At 35.0% G+C, this 18,941-nt stretch overlaps 2 protein-coding genes and 1 long non-coding RNA gene across 4 annotated transcripts in view; 1 reads left to right on the top strand and 2 right to left on the bottom strand.

The window, feature by feature from the left end:
• The first annotated feature begins 219 nt into the window (after nt 1–219).
• Nucleotides 220–13,655, top strand: LOC135691780 (DBH-like monooxygenase protein 1 homolog). The gene is made up of 13 exons (XM_065209750.2): nt 220–1,232; nt 1,807–1,953; nt 4,772–4,945; nt 6,443–6,535; nt 8,062–8,247; nt 9,421–9,523; nt 10,062–10,219; nt 10,718–10,882; nt 11,354–11,392; nt 11,960–12,019; nt 12,710–12,837; nt 13,044–13,155; nt 13,437–13,655. The coding sequence occupies exons 1-13, from the start codon at nt 954–956 to the stop codon at nt 13,521–13,523; spliced, it is 1,731 nt and encodes a 576-aa protein (XP_065065822.2). The 5' UTR covers nt 220–953; the 3' UTR covers nt 13,524–13,655.
• Nucleotides 10,876–14,556, bottom strand: LOC148958641 (uncharacterized). 2 transcript variants are annotated; one of them, XR_016144538.1, is made up of 3 exons: nt 14,198–14,556; nt 13,304–13,463; nt 10,876–12,806 (listed from the first exon to the last, which is right to left on the bottom strand). It is a non-coding gene; the product is annotated as an uncharacterized LOC148958641 (long non-coding RNA). The 2 variants fall into 2 exon arrangements; XR_016144539.1 differs by lacking the exon at nt 14,198–14,556 and adding an exon at nt 14,056–14,180.
• A 3,625-nt stretch (nt 14,557–18,181) lies between these two features.
• LOC135691777 (integrator complex subunit 1) overlaps nt 18,182–18,941 on the bottom strand; it is a 44,510-nt gene continuing 43,750 nt past the window's right edge. Inside the window, exons 54-55 of the mRNA XM_089112219.1 lie at nt 18,500–18,609; nt 18,182–18,337 (exon numbers count right to left, since the gene is read on the bottom strand). Coding sequence (XP_088968345.1) covers nt 18,216–18,337; nt 18,500–18,609 — 232 coding nt within the window. The 3' untranslated portion in view covers nt 18,182–18,215. The remainder of the gene's footprint in view (nt 18,338–18,499; nt 18,610–18,941) is intronic.

Raw genomic sequence — 18,941 nt, 5'->3', positions numbered from 1 at the left:
TACAGTCAGAAAATCATTTTAAATTTTCTTGATCATTTTGAAGCCCAATATGAAATGCACATCACCCACGCCCCATGATGCCCTCTCTGGCGGATCTTAAAATATTTTACGGCTTTTTCTTTTACCTTTACTTGTGCCTGAACCCAATCAGTCACGAATACAAAAATTTTCTAAGCGCTTTTTTCTATTCGGACAAAACGATTGAGAATGTGATAGGCAATAGCAAGATAGAATAAGGAACTAAGATATTCCATCTAATATAAACTTGTCTGATTTGCACACTTTGTCTAGGCAATTTTTTTCGTTTCCCTGTTTTTTGATTTGTCAACAAAGCACCTGATTCTATCTTGGCAATAGGAGCTCGTGTCTTCTTAATAAAGAATTCATAAGGGCGTTTATTTGTTTGATTTTGGTCAATGGATAAGATTAGAAATGTTTAGATGTTAAACTGTTGGCTTTTGTTAGTTTGCAAAGATTCCTAACATGCTTATTGAGGTGAAGTACGATCTATATTAGGCTCAGACTTCTTCATCATTAGAGCTCTTTTCCCTGTTTATGCTTGATCTTACAAATAAAGCTCTAGGAACCAAATTACACAGAACGTGATAGATTGTTTAGCTACGACTCTCTTAGAAATGCCTGCTTTTCTTCATGTTTAGTAAGTTTCACAAGATGGAAACAATGTTTGAAAATTGAAAGCAACGGCAGTAGGATATTTTTTTTTGACCACCTTATATCTGTATGAATTCGCCTTATTAGGATTGTTTTTCAGCAATGGTTTTTCCTTCTTCCCCAGGACCATGACATCTAATCCTATAAATATTTATGATGCGGCTTTGTTGAAGCAAAGGCAGATGCTGACTGTAATTAACATCAGTGTGTCCTCATATATTTTCTCAATCTAGAATAATCAACATTCTGCTGCCGCATGGAACGCGATTTTCAGTACTAAAATGAAGTTTGTAATGTTTCTATTGAGTTGCTTGTGCTCTGGTACAACATTCGCCATGAATCAGCGATCGAAATTTGACAATTCGATTTGGATGGATTCAAATCAGCAATACAGATTTGATTGGAGCATCGATCGGGCTCAAAAAGTAATTCGCATAGCTGTTACAGTTAAAACGACAGGATGGATTGGTTTAGGTGTTTCAAATGGGCATCATATGGGTAAAACTCGAGCTGATGTTGCATTAGGTTGGATCAATTTGAACGGTGAAGTTGCTTTAAAAGTAAGTGAATGGTTTTCGTTTTTTCTTAAGCTGAATCCATAAAATTGCTTCCTGTTCATTTTCACAGCGAAGAACATCGTATTTACAGACCAGTGCTGTCAAAATAATTGAATGTAAAAATTTACTTGAAAAACGCTCAATTTTAGAATTTTGTAGACCTTTTTCAACATTTGCAGCAGCTTCTACTTTCATTCATTTTCATTCATTTTAAAAGCTCTAATTTTTCAATACTTGTGGAAGTTCAATAATAGGAAGATAATAAAATCAAGAAAATAATCTTAGTTTATCCTGCCAACCTTTAAGCGAAAAGAGTATTTTGTTCAATCGGCGGGATAGAAATTGATCTCATTATTTGACTCGGTTTTGCCGAAAAATGATTGTTGAAACACCACTAGACCTAGGCAAGGCAGTATAATCAGGGGTGCAGTAGAAATGTTTGGAAAGATTTTTAACAGAATAGAATTCGAATAAGAAAGTTCTGGTCTGAAAATCCAGCTTATTTGTGATAATTTCGTTTGTTGCTTTTTTTGTCACGTCTAATCTTGTTCGTTTAATATGATGTTGCGTATTGCAGGATTGTTACGTGGACTGGCAGGGCAAGTTCTTGGAAGATGAAAAACAGGACCTTCAGTTGATCGACGCTTGGAAAGATGATGCATGGAGTGTTATGATTTTTCAACTAAAGATTGTCACGTGTGACGACAACGATCTAGATTTCAAGGTATTTAGCCAAGAATATTGCTTATGCCCTTTTAAAATTAACATTAGCCAATCAAAAAGCACGTGAGTTGTATCATGCTCTCTGATTGGCCAATTCTCAAATGACACTTGGCTTTAGCTAGTTTTGTACCTGTTGATTGTTATAATTATAATTATAGCAATGCTAATAACTTTTGGTATTCTAGAGAATTTTTCTCTTCTTATCGCAAATTTTCGATACTTATAAGTGTGTGGTGTGAACTTCAAAGGCAAACGTGTGAGCAAGTGACAATGCGAGGTGCGAATTTCATCCTTGCTAAGTCTCACGCTCTCATTTTCTCAGAGCTCCACGACGCAGAATTCCCACGTCAAACGAGACGCAACGAAACGTCTCTTCTTCTGCAAGAAAACCTACAGTTTACATCAAAAAGCCCTTGTGACATGCTGCTGTTTTTGCCTGTTTCCAGCAAAGAACCAATGCCACAACCATACACTCTTCTTCTAATATTCCTCCCGTTTAATGATGCTGTGCCATTGTTTTTTTTCGTTAAGAGGATTGACCAATCATGATCTACCCTGAGTATCATAGTGAATGGCAAGTCCCAATGGACTTACTTCTCATCTTCTCTTAATTTCCTTCCGCATCTGCTTTGTTTCCCTTAGATACCATTGGCTTGCGAGCAACAGCCAACTGCAGGTTGGTTGGTGGTTATTGTGTTTGTCTAATATTGCCCGAAAATCAGGGATCTTTTAACTGTCTGTCATTTCTGACGAATTTTAAAACTCAACTGGGGCTCCAACATTCCTTTCTCCTTCCTGCTTAACCTGCTTTAAGTATGAGAGGTTCTTGTTCACAGTATGAGGGTGATCATAAACTATTCAAATGTGCCTGGGATTTGAGAAAAAAGGTGGCGGATCAAGAACGCCTTTTAGAGATTTGCCTGATTAGCCTCTTAAGTCGTTTGAAAGGCCATCTATGGACAGTTGAGAAAAGCTGTTTTTTCATCTCTTTATCACTCCTAAAGAATGGTTTTGCTGCACTGCGAAACCTGTTGTAGCAGTGTTAAAATCTTTGCTTCTACTGTAATCTCTTCCTGGAAAAAACGCTTTTTAGATTCCAGGAAATTCTTTTAGGTCATTTAACTGTTTGACTTGAAAGGCTAGCAGTTCCAGTTGAAAGAACACCATTGCTCTACTTTTGTTGCTATCAGCCTCATTTCTTCTTTCAAAACAGTTTTAAAAGTTTTACGTCAAAAGACCGTTTTCAATAAACCTTTCACACAACAGGAAGTGAAAAAAGGAAGACTATTAAAGTAAGTCACAGGTATTTAGCAACATTCTTAGCATCCTTTTATCTTCATCCATCATTTTGCATCTATAAATTTCAGATTTTCGAAAAAATGTTTAAGTCAGTGCCGAGTTGGAGAAAAAAACCACCTCTGAGATATTTCAATGATACAGAAGCAGGAAGCATTCTTGGTTAAAAAAGGAGTAGTGTGAGCGTAAAAGTCGGTCTCTGAGAGTTTTGTTCTAGTTTTGTTCTCTAACGATTCTTCTCACAGGCAATAAAAAGGTCCTTGCGAGAGCAGTTTCCTAAACAGATAGCAAGGACCACACAGATAGAAACAGTTTTTTATTGTTAGAATTTGGTTAATTTGCTTAAAAGATTTATAATTATGATCCCTTCACACAAAATGCTCACCCAAAATGCTCACACAAAATGCTTATCTAAACTGCTCATCCAAACGGAATATTGGGAACGTCATTTTCACGCGAAACGCTTACCAATTATCCATCACACCAGCAAATAAATTTCTTGCGAGTAGAAGTACATTGGTCCAGACCATGTATCTATCTCCCAGTCTACCCGTTTCTATGATAAGTAAATTATTTTAGCTGGCAATTCATTTTCGCGACCTGCTGAAACATTTTGTTGACCAGAGAATCGTTTATCATTTCCTCCACTTTCTATTGATTCATTGACAAATTTTGGCCCAAAAGTTCCTAAGTACCAACAAACAATTTGTACAGATCAGGGAATAGTCATGGTGTTGACAGCTGACACCTACTTTAGCCTCATTTGGTGCCCTGACCTTTATTCAGAGTGGCTAAACTATTTTCGGCTCCTTGTCGGAGAATTGTTTGAATGAAATACAGACAGAAACTTGAATGCATTTCTAGTTACCAAAAACAACTTTTCGGAAACATTTATATTTGGTTGATGCCACTGTTTTTAGTAGTATTTTTTGTCGAATAGTTTATCTCAACATCCCTGATCTCATCATCTGAATGGCCTGTCTACTTGTGTTTGGCCATCACACTCTGCTCGTGACATACGTCCTACTCTCCGTCTGCACCTATGTTTTCATGGAGAGTGGGCGAGATTTACGAGAAAGGCAGTTGGAAACCGCGTTAGGTGGGATAAAAAACATCTATGTAGACGTGTTTGAGTGGGCTGGGCAAAAGACGACAGTCCTGTGTCGCGACGAGCTTAGAAATGAGACGAGGGTCGCCCAGAAAAACAAAATTCAATCTAACTGAAGCGCAATGGCAAGCATTCGAGCTGACTCATGAGAAAACAATATTGCCTCTTTAATATTTCTTTTCAGTCACATTGACTAGGACCTAATGTTTTATCTACCAAAACAGACTTTTTGTCACAAACGGAATCTGGAAACGCAATCTGGAAATTTAAATGAAAACTTGTTCAGATAATTGTAAAGCCAAAGAAAGATCTTACCTGCAAACTGCGAGACCAACCCTCTTGGGTTTGATTGAATACTTGAATGCTAATATGTCGTTTTAGAAGATGTTTAAATAATAATTGTATCTTTTCTTAGGATGACACGATGACTTTTCTATACTCATGGGGTTTGGACACTCCCGTTTGGAAAACATGCTCCGATCTTTCGAAAGTCAAATGGAATTTTAAGAATATCAACATATTAAGAAGCAAAAGGAGGAATTCTGAAGTTCCACCAGAGGTGAAATGGCTTGACATTGAAACGAAGAAGGTTAGTGGAGAATTTTGCTAAATCTGTCTTGATTTTGCAAATGTGATTTTGTGCAAATAATCTATTCTTTAGAAAGAAACAGCGTAGTTTGCCGGTGAAATATTTCCTTTTATGCAGGTGTTTCCTCGCAAAGATGCACTTTGGGGCGGTGACAGGTCTGGTACATCGTCACAGAATACAGAATGTACATCTGGATCTTCAGCAATGGGGAAAGGGGCTTTCACCCCCTCTTTTTTGCAATATCCCTTGCTATACGTCTGCTCTGAATTTTGCAATTTGCATCGGAGCTCAGTATATTAGGCTTACAGTGGAACTATTTTCCCGAGATGCACCATTTGGTTATGGTATGGTTTGATGAGTGACAAATATCGTTTTAAAAGGAATCGCTTTAATTTTAACTAAATATGTTTTTCGTTCCACTCATTTTGATGAGATAGATCTGATGTATTGCCTATGCAAATGCTAATCAATCGTGCACTAGTAGGACCTGCGTAGTCAACTGTGCCTGCATCTTTCACTCTGTTTTGTCGCGCTTGAAATTGCTAGTTGGATTGGCCTTTTATTATCATGATAACCTTTTATTATCTTTCACCACGCCCAGACAAACATAATTTAAAGTATAACATTTCTTTTTGCTTTGTACTTTGAAAACTCTGCTGTCTACAATGCCACAAGCTAAATTTGCAGTGAATTTAATGATAAAAACCAGACAGAATTTGCGTGGGCGCTTGGATGTGGATCCCAAAAAAATATACTGATTCAAAGGAAATTTCAACTATGATTAATGAAATCTCAAAAACAGATACATTTATAAAACCAGGGCCTTTGTGTAAGCTCTTTACTTCGCCAACCTCACAAACAACGTCATCAAGATAAGAAAAAATTACATTCGCTTATTGGTGTAGGGAGGAGAATTAGACTGCCTGCTGTTTTAAAGTTAGCAAGTTATTATTGGCATACTAATTATAATTATCATAAGAGTAAAGAAAATCAAATTCTCGAAATGCAGTCGAAAGTCCAGAAGATTGTCCATCTTTCCTCCAACAAATTCATCAGACTGTGGGAACCTTTCTCAGACAACAATGCAAACAAGGCTAGGTTTGGGTGTGGCCTGTGAGTTTGTTTTTTCATTAGCCTGCTTCACAGTCGTTGCCACGAACGTCGTTGCCACGGTCGTTGTTGGAAACGCCATCTTTTCTTGGCTCTGTTCCTTGGGCCTAAGTTTCATTTTAGCAAGACTACAACAACGGAGTTGACACTTTTTGTTATAGTTATTAAAAAGGTGCAAGTTTTAACAACAAGCTATCTTGGAAAATTTGTGGAGAAAAAGTAAGTCATGATTTTAAGTCAAGTCTTATAGATTCGGAAATTAAAACTGGAGAACATTCCTAAAATGTTCGATATTGCTGCAGAAGAATGAAACACTTTGAATTGCATAAGTAATTGAAAGAGTCGTATCTTTCTATATGGAATAATTGTTAAAAACTTTTTCCCAAGATATCAGTCCCAACAAGAAAAACAACATATTGGTGTCAACCATTTAGAATCAGTGATTACGCCCGGCTACCTTATCAACAACACATCTTCAAGGTAACAGAAAAATATCCATTTTTTGCATAATTCTGTTTTTTGGTAAGTTCTCATTTTGTTCTAAGTTTTCCAGCTTATCAGCATAGCAATATTTTGAAGCCTTAAACAAGGTGATTGTTCTAAAGGGATGCTCATTAAAAGTCACTTATCGCTGCAAGTGAATTTGAAAATTGGTATAGAAACTAACATTTTGTGCTTCAAAACGTTTTAGGCCAACCTTGTTTGGCAAGTCCATTAGGTCTACTTATTTTGGAGACAATGCAGAAAGTGGCATTGCTTGACCTTCGATATTAGGTGGGGTGGAGGGCCATCGATAGTAACATTTACTGACGAAGACCTAGATGAAGAAAGGTTTAGGCGCTATTTCACCTTCCGATAGATGATTTTAACAGAAAAGTAAGGATTTTGTGACCAAATGAGGATTTACCGACCAACTCATAAGGTATTAGAGTGAAGTGTAGCAATCCCTACATCCCCCCCTCCGCTAGCTACGTCCCTGAATGCAGGGTACCTATGTTGTTGAAAATAATTTAACACAGCGTTTCACCGAAAATTTTATTCTAACATACCTACAATAGATGACCTCTGCAAAGGCCCCTTATTTTCTTGTAAAGTGAACCAGCGAATATTTTCAGGAATTATATCAATCATTGTTTGAAGATCTTGTAAAAAGTTTGTTTTCGAGTTTCTTGTTTTTTGGTTCTTGTTTTTGCTTTCGTTACTTGGCCCTGGGCGCACTGATTTCTGACATTAAACTCATTGTCTTTGTCAAAGTGGAAAATCGAGAAAACTTTTCCAAATTTGACAAAGATAATCCGATTTCCGCTTGGAAATTCGAGCGCACTGCAGTTCGTGTGTGTAATGGTTGTTTGCTGTTTGGTTAATGCGAAGTAATTTAAAACAAAGAATGAAGTGGCATTTATTGCTAATCTTTTCCTTTTTTCAGAGTTCGTCCTGCTCTGGGGCAGGACGACGGAACCTTTTAGGGACTAGTGAATTTGGTTCAGTGGCAATTCGGGTGGGCGCACTGGAAAATCAGCATTTGTTTACTAACAAGCTTAATCCTTTTTGTCTATGAACAATAGAGATTAAGTTTGTCAGAAGTTTTTCCTGAAATCTTGTTCACTGCGCCCAGGGCCTGTGCTTTTTAGATCATAGTCGAATAAGGACAAATAACAAAAAAGCATTGAATGAATCTCCTTACCATTTTTGGCGATACCTATATTCCTGTCAATCTTCTATATTTGATTTTGAACCTGCTTCCATAAAGGTGCAAAGTAAATTTTACATCCTCTTCACGTCCAATAAAAAGTACATAAATAACGTTTTCTTCATTTCTGTCTTTTAATAGAACTGTGAAAGACATTTTCTTCTTTCGCCTAATTAAGAAGCCTCACTAAAACACTTCATTGGCCGTTCAATATTATTTTATTTAATAACCTATTTTACATTAATTCGTTGTAATTGCAAAACTGACAATTGTTTAAGTACACAGGTTTCACTGTTTTTGCTTTTTGTTTGCCTAGATCAAGCCTATGATAACCGAAGGCCATACACCATTATTGCATCACATGTCTCTATTTGCTTGCAAAGACAGCTTCAATCCACGTCATCTTTCTTACTCCGGCCTCTGTTTTGGTCCAGATGTGCCTTCGTCGGTACGAGACTGTCATGGAATGAGCGGACTATACTCCTGGGGAAGAGGCGCGGAGGTCAGATACTATTTTCAAAATAATGAAAACCAGAACATCGTTTTAGATAATATACACTCACGTGAAAAAATTATTAGGATGATTGCCTTAAAGCAAATGTGGTTAACCCTTTGCTCAAAAGAACAACAAAGAAAATCGGTGGAACATAGCGAGATTGCTGGTTGAGATTTTCGATTGCAATTTTACCCATTTGTAAAAATAAACATAAATTTGATAAATTGTAAAAAAGTAAAATTTTTGGACAGGTACAATTTGCTTTATTTCAAATTTTGTCGGATGACCTCCAAGATCTAGGCAGCCGCCATTTGCATTGGAACTCACTGAAAGAATTTTCCAACGAATTACTTCGGATACAGGAGGAAAATTTTAGAAGCACAATTTTAAAAGATCTTATTTTTGGTCTTAGAAGATTCCATGTCTTGGATTTTTTAATGGAAACCAGTTGTTTTCAATTACATCAAGGCTTTGACTTTAACGGGATCATTGAAAGACCATGATGTTATTGTTTTTGGAAATTTATGTCACAATTGCAACATAAATAGGTTTATTGTCTTGCTTAAAAATAAACTGTCTTTGCAAAGAATCATTACTTGCCTAGGGGTCTTCCACAAATAATTGGACAAAATATTCAGCATTGATTGACTTCGCACACAGCGCCAGCTTGCCGATGCCATTAGGTCCAACCAATAGTCGGCCCGCCCTGGCCTACCAAACGTTCTTTCTATCATAAAAAGGTAGAAAATAATTTGAATTTGCTAGGATTTGCATTTTGCTTACGCCATTTCTAGAATCCCGCCAAAACAGCAAGTTTTGTTCAATCAATGTTAGAGCGCTAGTTTTGGAGACGCCATTTTGTTTTTCATTGTCCTAATACTTTTGTCACATAAGTGTATGTAAGATAATTAGAATAATTTTCTTACATCAATAAATCCGAAGATGACTTCACATGGCTTTAAATAAAATTTTATGCTTCAAACTAACACGATGTCTCATCAAGTTAAAAAACGCACTCCGCAAAAAGCTTGATTTTAGTCATATTCAATGACACATGTTATTGAATGACACATGTCTTATATCGTGCATTTTTCCACATGGCGCAGCGTCCGCCCTGTCGGCTTATTTTTCCATTTTCTTACTTTGTTCTTTATTAATAGTCGTTATTTGTTAATACAGGACTTAGTTTTTCCAGAAAATGTTGGATGGCCAATTGGAGGAAAAGACGGTATAAAATACATTGTTTTGGAGGTGCATATTAACAACCCAAGCAGAGAAAAAGGTTTGTACATTTGCGATTCTAATGTTCCGCTTTATGACAGTCAGTCTTTCGAGACATAACTGCTTTTAAGATCCTAATGAATTCTGATTTCTTTAATGTAAGACATTTAGTGAGAGAAATTATGCCGTCACACAAAAAGCCTTAATATGTCTCCAAATGGTTGTTTTTTCAAAGGCCACTTTAGAATTGTTTTTAAGGTTTTGGCCTATGTCATTGATTATGGAGAACAAATACTGCAAAAACTGGAGTAAATAATGAAAGGAGTAAATCGTGAAAGGCCTTTTAAATTACGAAGATCATTCATCGTATAACCTCGGCTGAATAAAAAACGACAAAGAGGCAATACAAACATGCTGCTATTTAGACTATTCGTAATTACTCATTTTTTCTACCAATAGTCACCTGCCAAGACACAAACATTCTTCTAAACCAACAAACAGTACCATTCATTTTCAAGGGTATATGGCACGGGGTCATATGTTTGGTTATTCAAAAACTTTTTATTTCAGTTTTGACTATTATGGCAATTTTCTTATAGGCTATGCAGTCAAAGGTGGGTTCAGGCTATTTTACGGACAACCAAGGCAATACACAGCTTCTATGCTTACTTTGGGCGTAAGCGATTCAAGTATATCCATACCACCACATAAAGAGAAATGGACCTTGAAAGGAGTTTGTACCAAAAGCTGCACCAAGGTAACAAATAGAAAATGAGTACCCTTTCATACTATTGTTATGATGATAGTACGGGATGGGGAGGGGGTGAAAGGGTTTTTAGAAGTAGTATGAACCAAGCTTATTAAAGGTTTTGGCGGATTTAAGGATTCCACATGCAAACTATTCTGTCTGTTGAAAAACGCCTCTAGACTGAATCTAAAGCCGACTTGTTAAATTTTCTTACTCTGTTGATTTGGTTTTATTTTATTTTGTTTTCAGTGATAACTAATAAAGGCAGAGCTACGGTAGAATGATATCACCTCTTCCATCAGATAAGCTCCCCCTTCTCTCAATAGTTTCTAACCGCAATTATATGCAGGCCTACTTAAGTTGCTAAACATTTATAAAGATAGGAATTTAAGGGAAGGAGTGAAATTTTTGTATCCGAAATGCTTCTTTCGACACTTCAAAAATAGAGCGGCTAATATCCTTACTGATTCTATTAAAGGACCTTCAAATTGTTTCTTTTTTTTCTAGAAGTTACAGGAGAAAAATGATGCAAATGCTTTTGGAAGTATCAAGCTTTTCGGCGTATTGCTGCATGCTCACAAGAATGCAGTTGAAATTCGAGTAGCACTGGTGCGAAATGGTGAAGAAGTCAAAGAAATATCACGCGTCAACAATTTCAAATATTTCCAACAGGTACAAGGCATAGACATTTTGAAAACTGTGACGAGCCTTTTTTGGAGACAAGCGAGCAAGTCTGTTAGTGTTTAAGGCAGCCCCTCGGTTTGGAGTCCGTGCATGCACAATAATTCTCAAGTTCTATACGCATACTGCGACTCCTGGACGGGATCTGCCTTGCTCTTTAAAAACATTTCTATTGTTTGTCTCCCTAACAAGATACTAAATCGTATACTAACGTGCCCTAACCCCTCTATAATAAAATAACACACTTTTAACGTGATCAGCTTTTTATTTCATATGACTGTGCATGTCTCCACAAGACAGTTACGCAACCGTCGACTCTTAGATCTGTCCAATGGTTTTTAACAGTTAGGATATTCAAAGAACCCGTAATCTATTACTTCTGGCCTACTCGATAGAATTGATCACAGAATTTTATGAATTACGATTTTTGGCGTGCTCCTAACCTTCGTTATATTTTTTTAGAGGATTGCTCCAATGGATCCTGAAGTTGAGATACAACCTGTAAGTAATCATTGTTTTGAAGACCAATAAAGATCTTTTAAAAGGTGTTTATATTCTATGTTGATTAAGATGACAGCAAAATTATAAGATGTAATCTGTAGATTCTTGTAGTTCAACACCCTAATGTGAGGGGGGCTCTTTAAGAAAGGAAAGTTAAGTTAAGAAGTTAAGACTTGAAAAAACAAGTTGATACTTTATGACATAGATGTCCATCAAACAAATATTGATTGCATAAGTTTATAATGGATATAACAGCGAATTTAAAAGAAATATATTAAGCGAATGTACTTGTCTAGCGATTTGATGTGATTAAGCGATCACAGAGGTACAACTTTTCAAAAACATATTGAGCAAAATCGAATAGTTTATGAAGAATGGTAAATAAAGAACTCTTGAAAAGGAAGCTATGAATATGAAACTTAAAGGAAAGCTTTCTGTTGCACATTCCGAGAGCTTTCTCTAAAGACTGTTGCTTATAATATTTTGACTTTATTTCATGTTGTTACTTATTGTAATTCTTTTGGTCCACGCGATTGACATTCGCCATAATGCCTATTTTTATTCCAGGGAGATGAAATAAATCTCTACTGCACTTACAACACTTTGCACAAGAGAGAAACAACTCACGTAAGTAATTATAATGTTCACTATCATCAAAAAAAACCATCTTCATAATCAATCATAATCATAATCAGCAATCATCATTAGCTAATCATCAGTAATAAATCATAAGAATCATTCATAATTATCAATCATAAATCATAATAGTCATTATAAATATCAAGCATTACATCATCATCAATCATAAATCATTATCATAAATCATAATAATTATTCATAACCATCAATCATAAATCATAAAAGTAATTATAAATATCAAGCATTACATCATCATCAATCATAAATCATTATCATAAATCATAATAATTATTCATAACCATCAATCATAAATCATAATAGTCATTATAAATATCAAGCATTACATCATCATCAATCATAAATCATTATCATAAATCATAATAATTATTCATAACCATCAATCATAAATCATAAAAGTCATTATAAATATCAAGCATTACATCATCATCAATCATAAATCATTATCATAAATCATAATAATCATTCATAATTATCAACCATGAATAATAAAAGTCGTTATAAATATCAAGCATTACATCATCATCAATCATAAATCATAATCATTAATCGTGATCAGCATCGTCATCATTTAACAATATTGCCTTTTGACAATGTTTGACAATATTAACCCTTTAACAATGTTTGACAATATTAACCCTTTAATACTATCATTTGTAGGGTGGAATGGGTAGTGACGATGAAATGTGCTTTGCCTTCTTCTTGTATTATCCAAAACGCAACCTCTCTTTTTGTGGCACTGATGCTATTCCTCTGCCTTCAATAGGAAGCAGATCATTGTTCAAGAGGTATGAAAGTATTTAATTTTATTTAATTTCATCATACATTTGCTTGATATGGTAGCATTACTTTAAGCCTTTTGAGTATAGATAAACGTTCAAGCTACAAAATATTTTTGTGAATGTGAACATAATTATCAACTTAAAATTACTTGCAAAAAGTTTCTCACGCGAATTACGACAAGTGTGAGCCAGGTTTTAATTCTTCTTTGCAGAAGTTTTTGGAAAAGAATGCTCCTGGAAAGATATGAGAACAATTCAAGATCTCCGTACGATCTTTTTGCCAGCGTCAGCCAGCAGTGTTTTGGAATAAACAGTATCAATTATGTGAATATTGTCTTTTTTTAACGGTTACTTATGCAAATTCTCATTACATTGATCCTTGTCTTGTTCATAATGTTGATATAATTACAATATCTTTGTTTTATCCAAGCTTGATGTGTGAGAAACCAGACCAGACTGTAAGATAACCTACCATGATTTGCAGGAATCCTAGACCAAAATTTCCAATTATTCATAACTCAATTGCTGGGCATCCGATCAAATCATTGATAATCCATAAATAATGCCAAATCTGATGTTATCTTGATGTTTTGTTTTTCCTCTAGAATCTGCCACGTGCATGGGTGCCTGTCCTGGTAAAAAAAAGACTGTCTAAAGCAATTTGCCCAAACAGACAACTGATAGCACATTAGCAGACGATCAAAGTTCTTGCCCTAACTTCTCAAGTTCTTGAAGAATGAATTCTTTGAAGGGTATACAAAACATTGTATCAATTTCTCAAGTGCCTTTTTCCAGCATTTTTAAAGAATTTAATTGATTTTTTCTGCGTGTCTTTCGTGTGTCCGTAGCCTTGCTTTGTCTTAAGTTCTAAGCCACTGTGTCATTAAAAAATTCCCGGCTAGGCATTTAACGACAAAGATTGATTATCCCCGACAAAAGAAGGTACTTCTGGAGCAAAAATGCTTAAAATAAAGAGAAGTCAAGTATGCTGCACTAAATTCGAACAAATCCAAGAAAAATCGATGCGGTCGCAAAGAACCTAGGCAATCTATTACTTAAATTTCTCTGCCACATGTTATATATTTGGCACGGTAACTATCTTATGATGTAATCGTACGCAATCGAAGATGGACACATGATAATATTTGGGATGAATTTACATGATACTATTTAGGTACTACAATAAATACCAAAAAATTAGAAAAATTGCTCTATCAACTTAACCTAATTGATAGCAAAGTCGAACGCTGTCTTCTAAAGAAAATACAAAGACTAAAATAACCTTTTAAAAATATTGAACTTTAAAAAAGATGATTTCATGCTGATTTCTATAAAAAAGAGAAGCTTAAAATTACCAAACACCTACGCGAATTTAGCTTGAAAAAGCTCTTATCTACTAGGCCTATAGTAGAAAGCACCCAACGTTTCCTGAAAAGTACAAATACTTAGCTTGAATGCAGTAAAAATAAATTAAGCCTATATGGCTGTAATTATCTCGACAAGATGACCCACAAAGAAATTAATAAATAGTCTATTAAGAAACATCCAATAAATACATAAGAAATATAGCATGGCCGTCTTCTTATCCAAAAAGCAACCAAAAATTGCCTCTAAGTAAAAATATTCAGTTTAAAAAAACTGAAGCAAACTAAGCCTATAGGCTTCCAATAGTCTCTCGAAAGAATGAACATCAAAAAACTCATAAATGGTAGATTATAAAGCCTGCACATACCTTAGAAATGTAACAGGCCGCCTTCTTAAGCAAAGAAAGCACCCAACGTTTTCTGAAAAGTACAAATACTTAGCTTGAAAACAGTAAAATAAATTCAGCCTATATGGCTGTAATTTTCTCGACAAGATAACCTACAAAGAAATGAATAAATAGTCTATTAAGAGGCATCCAATAAATACATAAGAAATATAGCATGGCCGTCTTCTTATCCAAAAAGCAACCAAAAATTGCCTCTAAGTAAAAATATTCAGTTTAAAAAAACTGAAGCAAACTAAGCCTATAGGCTTTGCAATATTCCGAAAGAATGAACAACAAAAAACTCATAAATGGTAGATTATAAAGCCTACACATACCTTAGAAATGTAACAGGCCGCCTTCTTAAGCAAAGAAAGCACCCAACGTTTTCTGAAAAGTACAAATACTTAGCTTGAAAACAGTAAAAATAAATTCAGCCTATATGGCTGTAATTTTCTCGACAAGATGACCTACAAAGAAATTAATAAATAGTCTATTAAGAAGCATCCAATAAATACATAAGAAATATAGCATGGCCGTCTTCTTATCCAAAAAGCAACCAAAAATTGCCTCTAAGTAAAAATCTTCAGTTTAAAAAAACTGAAGCAAACTAAGCCTATAGGCTTTGCAATATTCCGAAAGAATGAACAACAAAAAACTCATAAATGGTGGATTATAAAGCCTACACATACCTTAGAAATGTAACAGACCGCCTTCTTGAGCAAAGAAAGCACCCAACGTTTCCTGAAAAGTACAAATACTTAGCTTGAAAACAGTAAAAATAAATTCAGCCTATATGGCTGTAATTATCTCGACAAGATGACCCACAAAGAAATTAATAAATAGTCTATTAAGAAACATCCAATAAATACATAAGAAATATAGCATGGCCGTCTTCTTATCCAAAAAGCAACCAAAAATTGCCTCTAAGTAAAAATCTTCAGTTTAAAAAAACTGAAGCAAACTAAGCCTATAGGCTTTGCAATATTCCGAAAGAATGAACAACAAAAAACTCATAAATGGCAGATTATAAAGCCTACACATACCTTAGAAATGTAACAGGCCGCCTTCTTAAGCAAAGAAAGCACCCAACGTTTTCTGAAAAGTACAAATACTTAGCTTGAATGCAGTAAAAATAAATTCAGCCTATATGGCTGTAATTTTCTCGACAAGATAACCTACAAAGAAATGAATAAATAGTCTATTAAGAGGCATCCAATAAATACATAAGAAATATAGCATGGCCGTCTTCTTATCCAAAAAGCAACCAAAAATTGCCTCTAAGTAAAAATATTCAGTTTAAAAAAACTGAAGCAAACTAAGCCTATAGGCTTTGCAATATTCCGAAAGAATGAACAACAAAAAACTCATAAATGGTAGATTATAAAGCCTACACATACCTTAGAAATGTAACAGGCCGCCTTCTTAAGCAAAGAAAGCACCCAACGTTTTCTGAAAAGTACAAATACTTAGCTTGAAAACAGTAAAAATAAATTCAGCCTATATGGCTGTAATTTTCTCGACAAGATGACCTACAAAGAAATTAATAAATAGTCTATTAAGAAGCATCCAATAAATACATAAGAAATATAGCATGGCCGTCTTCTTATCCAAAAAGCAACCAAAAATTGCCTCTAAGTAAAAATCTTCAGTTTAAAAAAACTGAAGCAAACTAAGCCTATAGGCTTTGCAATATTCCGAAAGAATGAACAACAAAAAACTCATAAATGGTGGATTATAAAGCCTACACATACCTTAGAAATGTAACAGACCGCCTTCTTGAGCAAAGAAAGCACCCAACGTTTCCTGAAAAGTACAAATACTTAGCTTGAAAACAGTAAAAATAAATTCAGCCTATATGGCTGTAATTATCTCGACAAGATGACCTACAAAGAAATTAATAAATAGTCTATTAAGAAACATCCAATAAATACATAAGAAATATAGCATGGCCGTCTTCTTATCCAAAAAGCAACCAAAAATTGCCTCTAAGTAAAAATATTCAGTTTAAAAAAACTGAAGCAAACTAAGCCTATAGGCTTTGCAATATTCCGAAAGAATGAACAACAAAAAACTCATAAATGGCAGATTATAAAGCCTACACATACCTTAGAAATGTAACAGGCCGCCTTCTTAAGCAAAGAAAGCACCCAACGTTTTCTGAAAAGTACAAATACTTAGCTTGAATGCAGTAAAAATAAATTCAGCCTATATGGCTGTAATTATCTCGACAAGATGACCTACAAAGAAATTAATAAATAGTCTATTAAGAAACATCCAATAAATACATAAGAAATATAGCATGGCCGTCTTCTTATCCAAAAAGCAACCAAAAATTGCCTCTAAGTAAAAATATTCAGTTTAAAAAAACTGAAGCAAACTAAGCCTATAGGCTTTGCAATATTCCGAAAGAATGAACAACAAAAAACTCATAAATGGTGGATTATAAAGCCTACACATACCTTAGAAATGTAACAGCCATCTTCCTTAAGCAACCAAAGTTTCCATATAAGTACAAATATTCAATCAAAGTTACTAAGGCTATAGGCTTGTCTTTATTTCATAAAAGATCAACAAAGATGCCAAAAACCTTGCTTTATGAATCATGCATCTACTATGGAAATATCGTAGGCTTTTTTCGAATGGAAAATTAAGCAACCAAATTTTTCTAATAAATACAGTTGCTAAGCTTGAGAAAAGCTAAAATTTACTAAGATTAAATATGATATGATCTATAGGAGGCATATATGAAGGTTTTCAACGTAGGTAAACTAGACGCTTTTGTTCCAGTAAATAATTGAATATTAACTTGGAAAATATAAAGTTCTTGGTTGACACACGTGATCTAAAGCTTCTTTATTCCAATCAAATATACCCAAAATCTTCTAATGTTTACTTTCAATGATTTCCATTTTGACACAGCAAATAGTATCATAAAATTCTTTACTGCTTTGAAAGGTCAAGTTTATAACTTTAAAGAAATTTTTCCATTTAATGGTGTCTCTTTTTCCAGTCAGTCGATGCAACGAGGACTGTTCTATGGATCAGGATTAGGCTTCATGACTTCACTCCAGTAAGCTAGATTTCTCGCCATTTGCTGTCATTGCTGTCATTGCTGCAATTGCTTTGGGTTTCTTTTGAGCCCCTTCATGTTCCCTTTGGGAACATCCTTGGCTCTGAGTCTGGGCTTTCAAGTGCTTTGTTTCCCTTGCAGAGTTGAGAACAACAGCTATCTAGGGAGCCTGTCATCTTTCATCCTGTGCACGTGACCCAGCCATAAAAGGTTCTTCTGAATCAGAATGTCCGCCATTGATGGTAGGCCTGCACGTCGCTGGTTCTCTATATTTGCGATTTTGTCTTGCCATGTGACATTTTATTAAACAATAGCAAAGATATTTCAAATCTCGAATAGGCTAAGGGCATCTTAGATATATTTAAAGCAACATTACTTTCTATGGTTCGTGGCTGAGAGGATTTGTCTGAATTTCGTTGTTTTGGTTTTATTTTCAGCCAAGCAAAGCTGATTTTGAAAGCACTTAAATGGCACGCACAAGTTCGTCAGGTATAACTTTAAAGGAAAATGATATAAAAACAATAACTACATATCAAAGAGGTTTTTGTCATAAAAGAGAAATGTTTAGCTATCAGTTTGTAAGTCAATGTTCAGATTTTGCATCGATTTTGTAACGAATTCCTTTACTTCAGGACGAGACGAGGTTGCAATGGCGAAAAGCTTCTGGAGAAGAGAAAGGTCCCCATCTAAAAAGAAATCGGTTAAAATTACTTTAGATTAATCGATTTTAGTGGAAAATAAAATTATAATAAAATTGGTGTAAAAACGGCAAAGTATGTTTTGAAACAGCCAGTTCATACTTTCATCTTATTTGAAAACAAGACAAATAATACACATGAAATTCTTACCATCAACGAGAAGAACAAGCTCGGGAATGCCTTTTGCAGCAGACATAACAACATCTTGACTCCCCGCTTGCAAAGCTTTCAAGTAGGCGTCAACCAGCAAGTTAGTATCCCTGCAAACGTAATTAGAAACATAAGGAGAAAATACTGGGTTCTAACAAATATATTATAAAAGAAAATAACCTCGAACCCAATGATAGTCAAGCTAATTGGTGTCCTACTTTAAAAGGGCTCAGTTTTGTGGATAGTGATAGCAAAGCTGTTCGTGATGCTACTGAATATGAACGATCTCTAGATGGAAAACAATCTCCCTGCCTTGCCTATCAAAATTACGTAACCAAAGGTTTAGGTCTTGCTTTTATAACTTTATCTAGTAATACCTCTTCTGCTCCCCCTTTACTTACTTATAATATAAATTATTAATAACATAAATTTGAAAAGGTAG

The sequence above is a fragment of the Rhopilema esculentum genome, chromosome 13 (genome assembly GCF_057945365.1).
Source record: "Rhopilema esculentum isolate cy_ngs chromosome 13, ASM5794536v1, whole genome shotgun sequence".
NCBI lineage: Eukaryota > Metazoa > Cnidaria > Scyphozoa > Rhizostomeae > Rhizostomatidae > Rhopilema > Rhopilema esculentum.
Note: the sequence above shows the minus strand (reverse complement) of the source record. Positions and strands in the feature narration are given on the sequence as shown.

Bases quoted from the DNA above. Each gene is read 5' to 3' on its own strand.
- LOC135691780 (XM_065209750.2), top strand. From the start codon at position 954: ATGAAGTTTGTAATGTTTCTATTGAGTTGCTTGTGCTCTGGTACAACA. The intron at 10,883-11,353 runs GTACAAGGCATA...ATATTTTTTTAG, and splicing joins ATTTCAAATATTTCCAACAG to AGGATTGCTCCAATGGATCC. The intron at 11,393-11,959 runs GTAAGTAATCAT...TTTTTATTCCAG, and splicing joins CTGAAGTTGAGATACAACCT to GGAGATGAAATAAATCTCTA.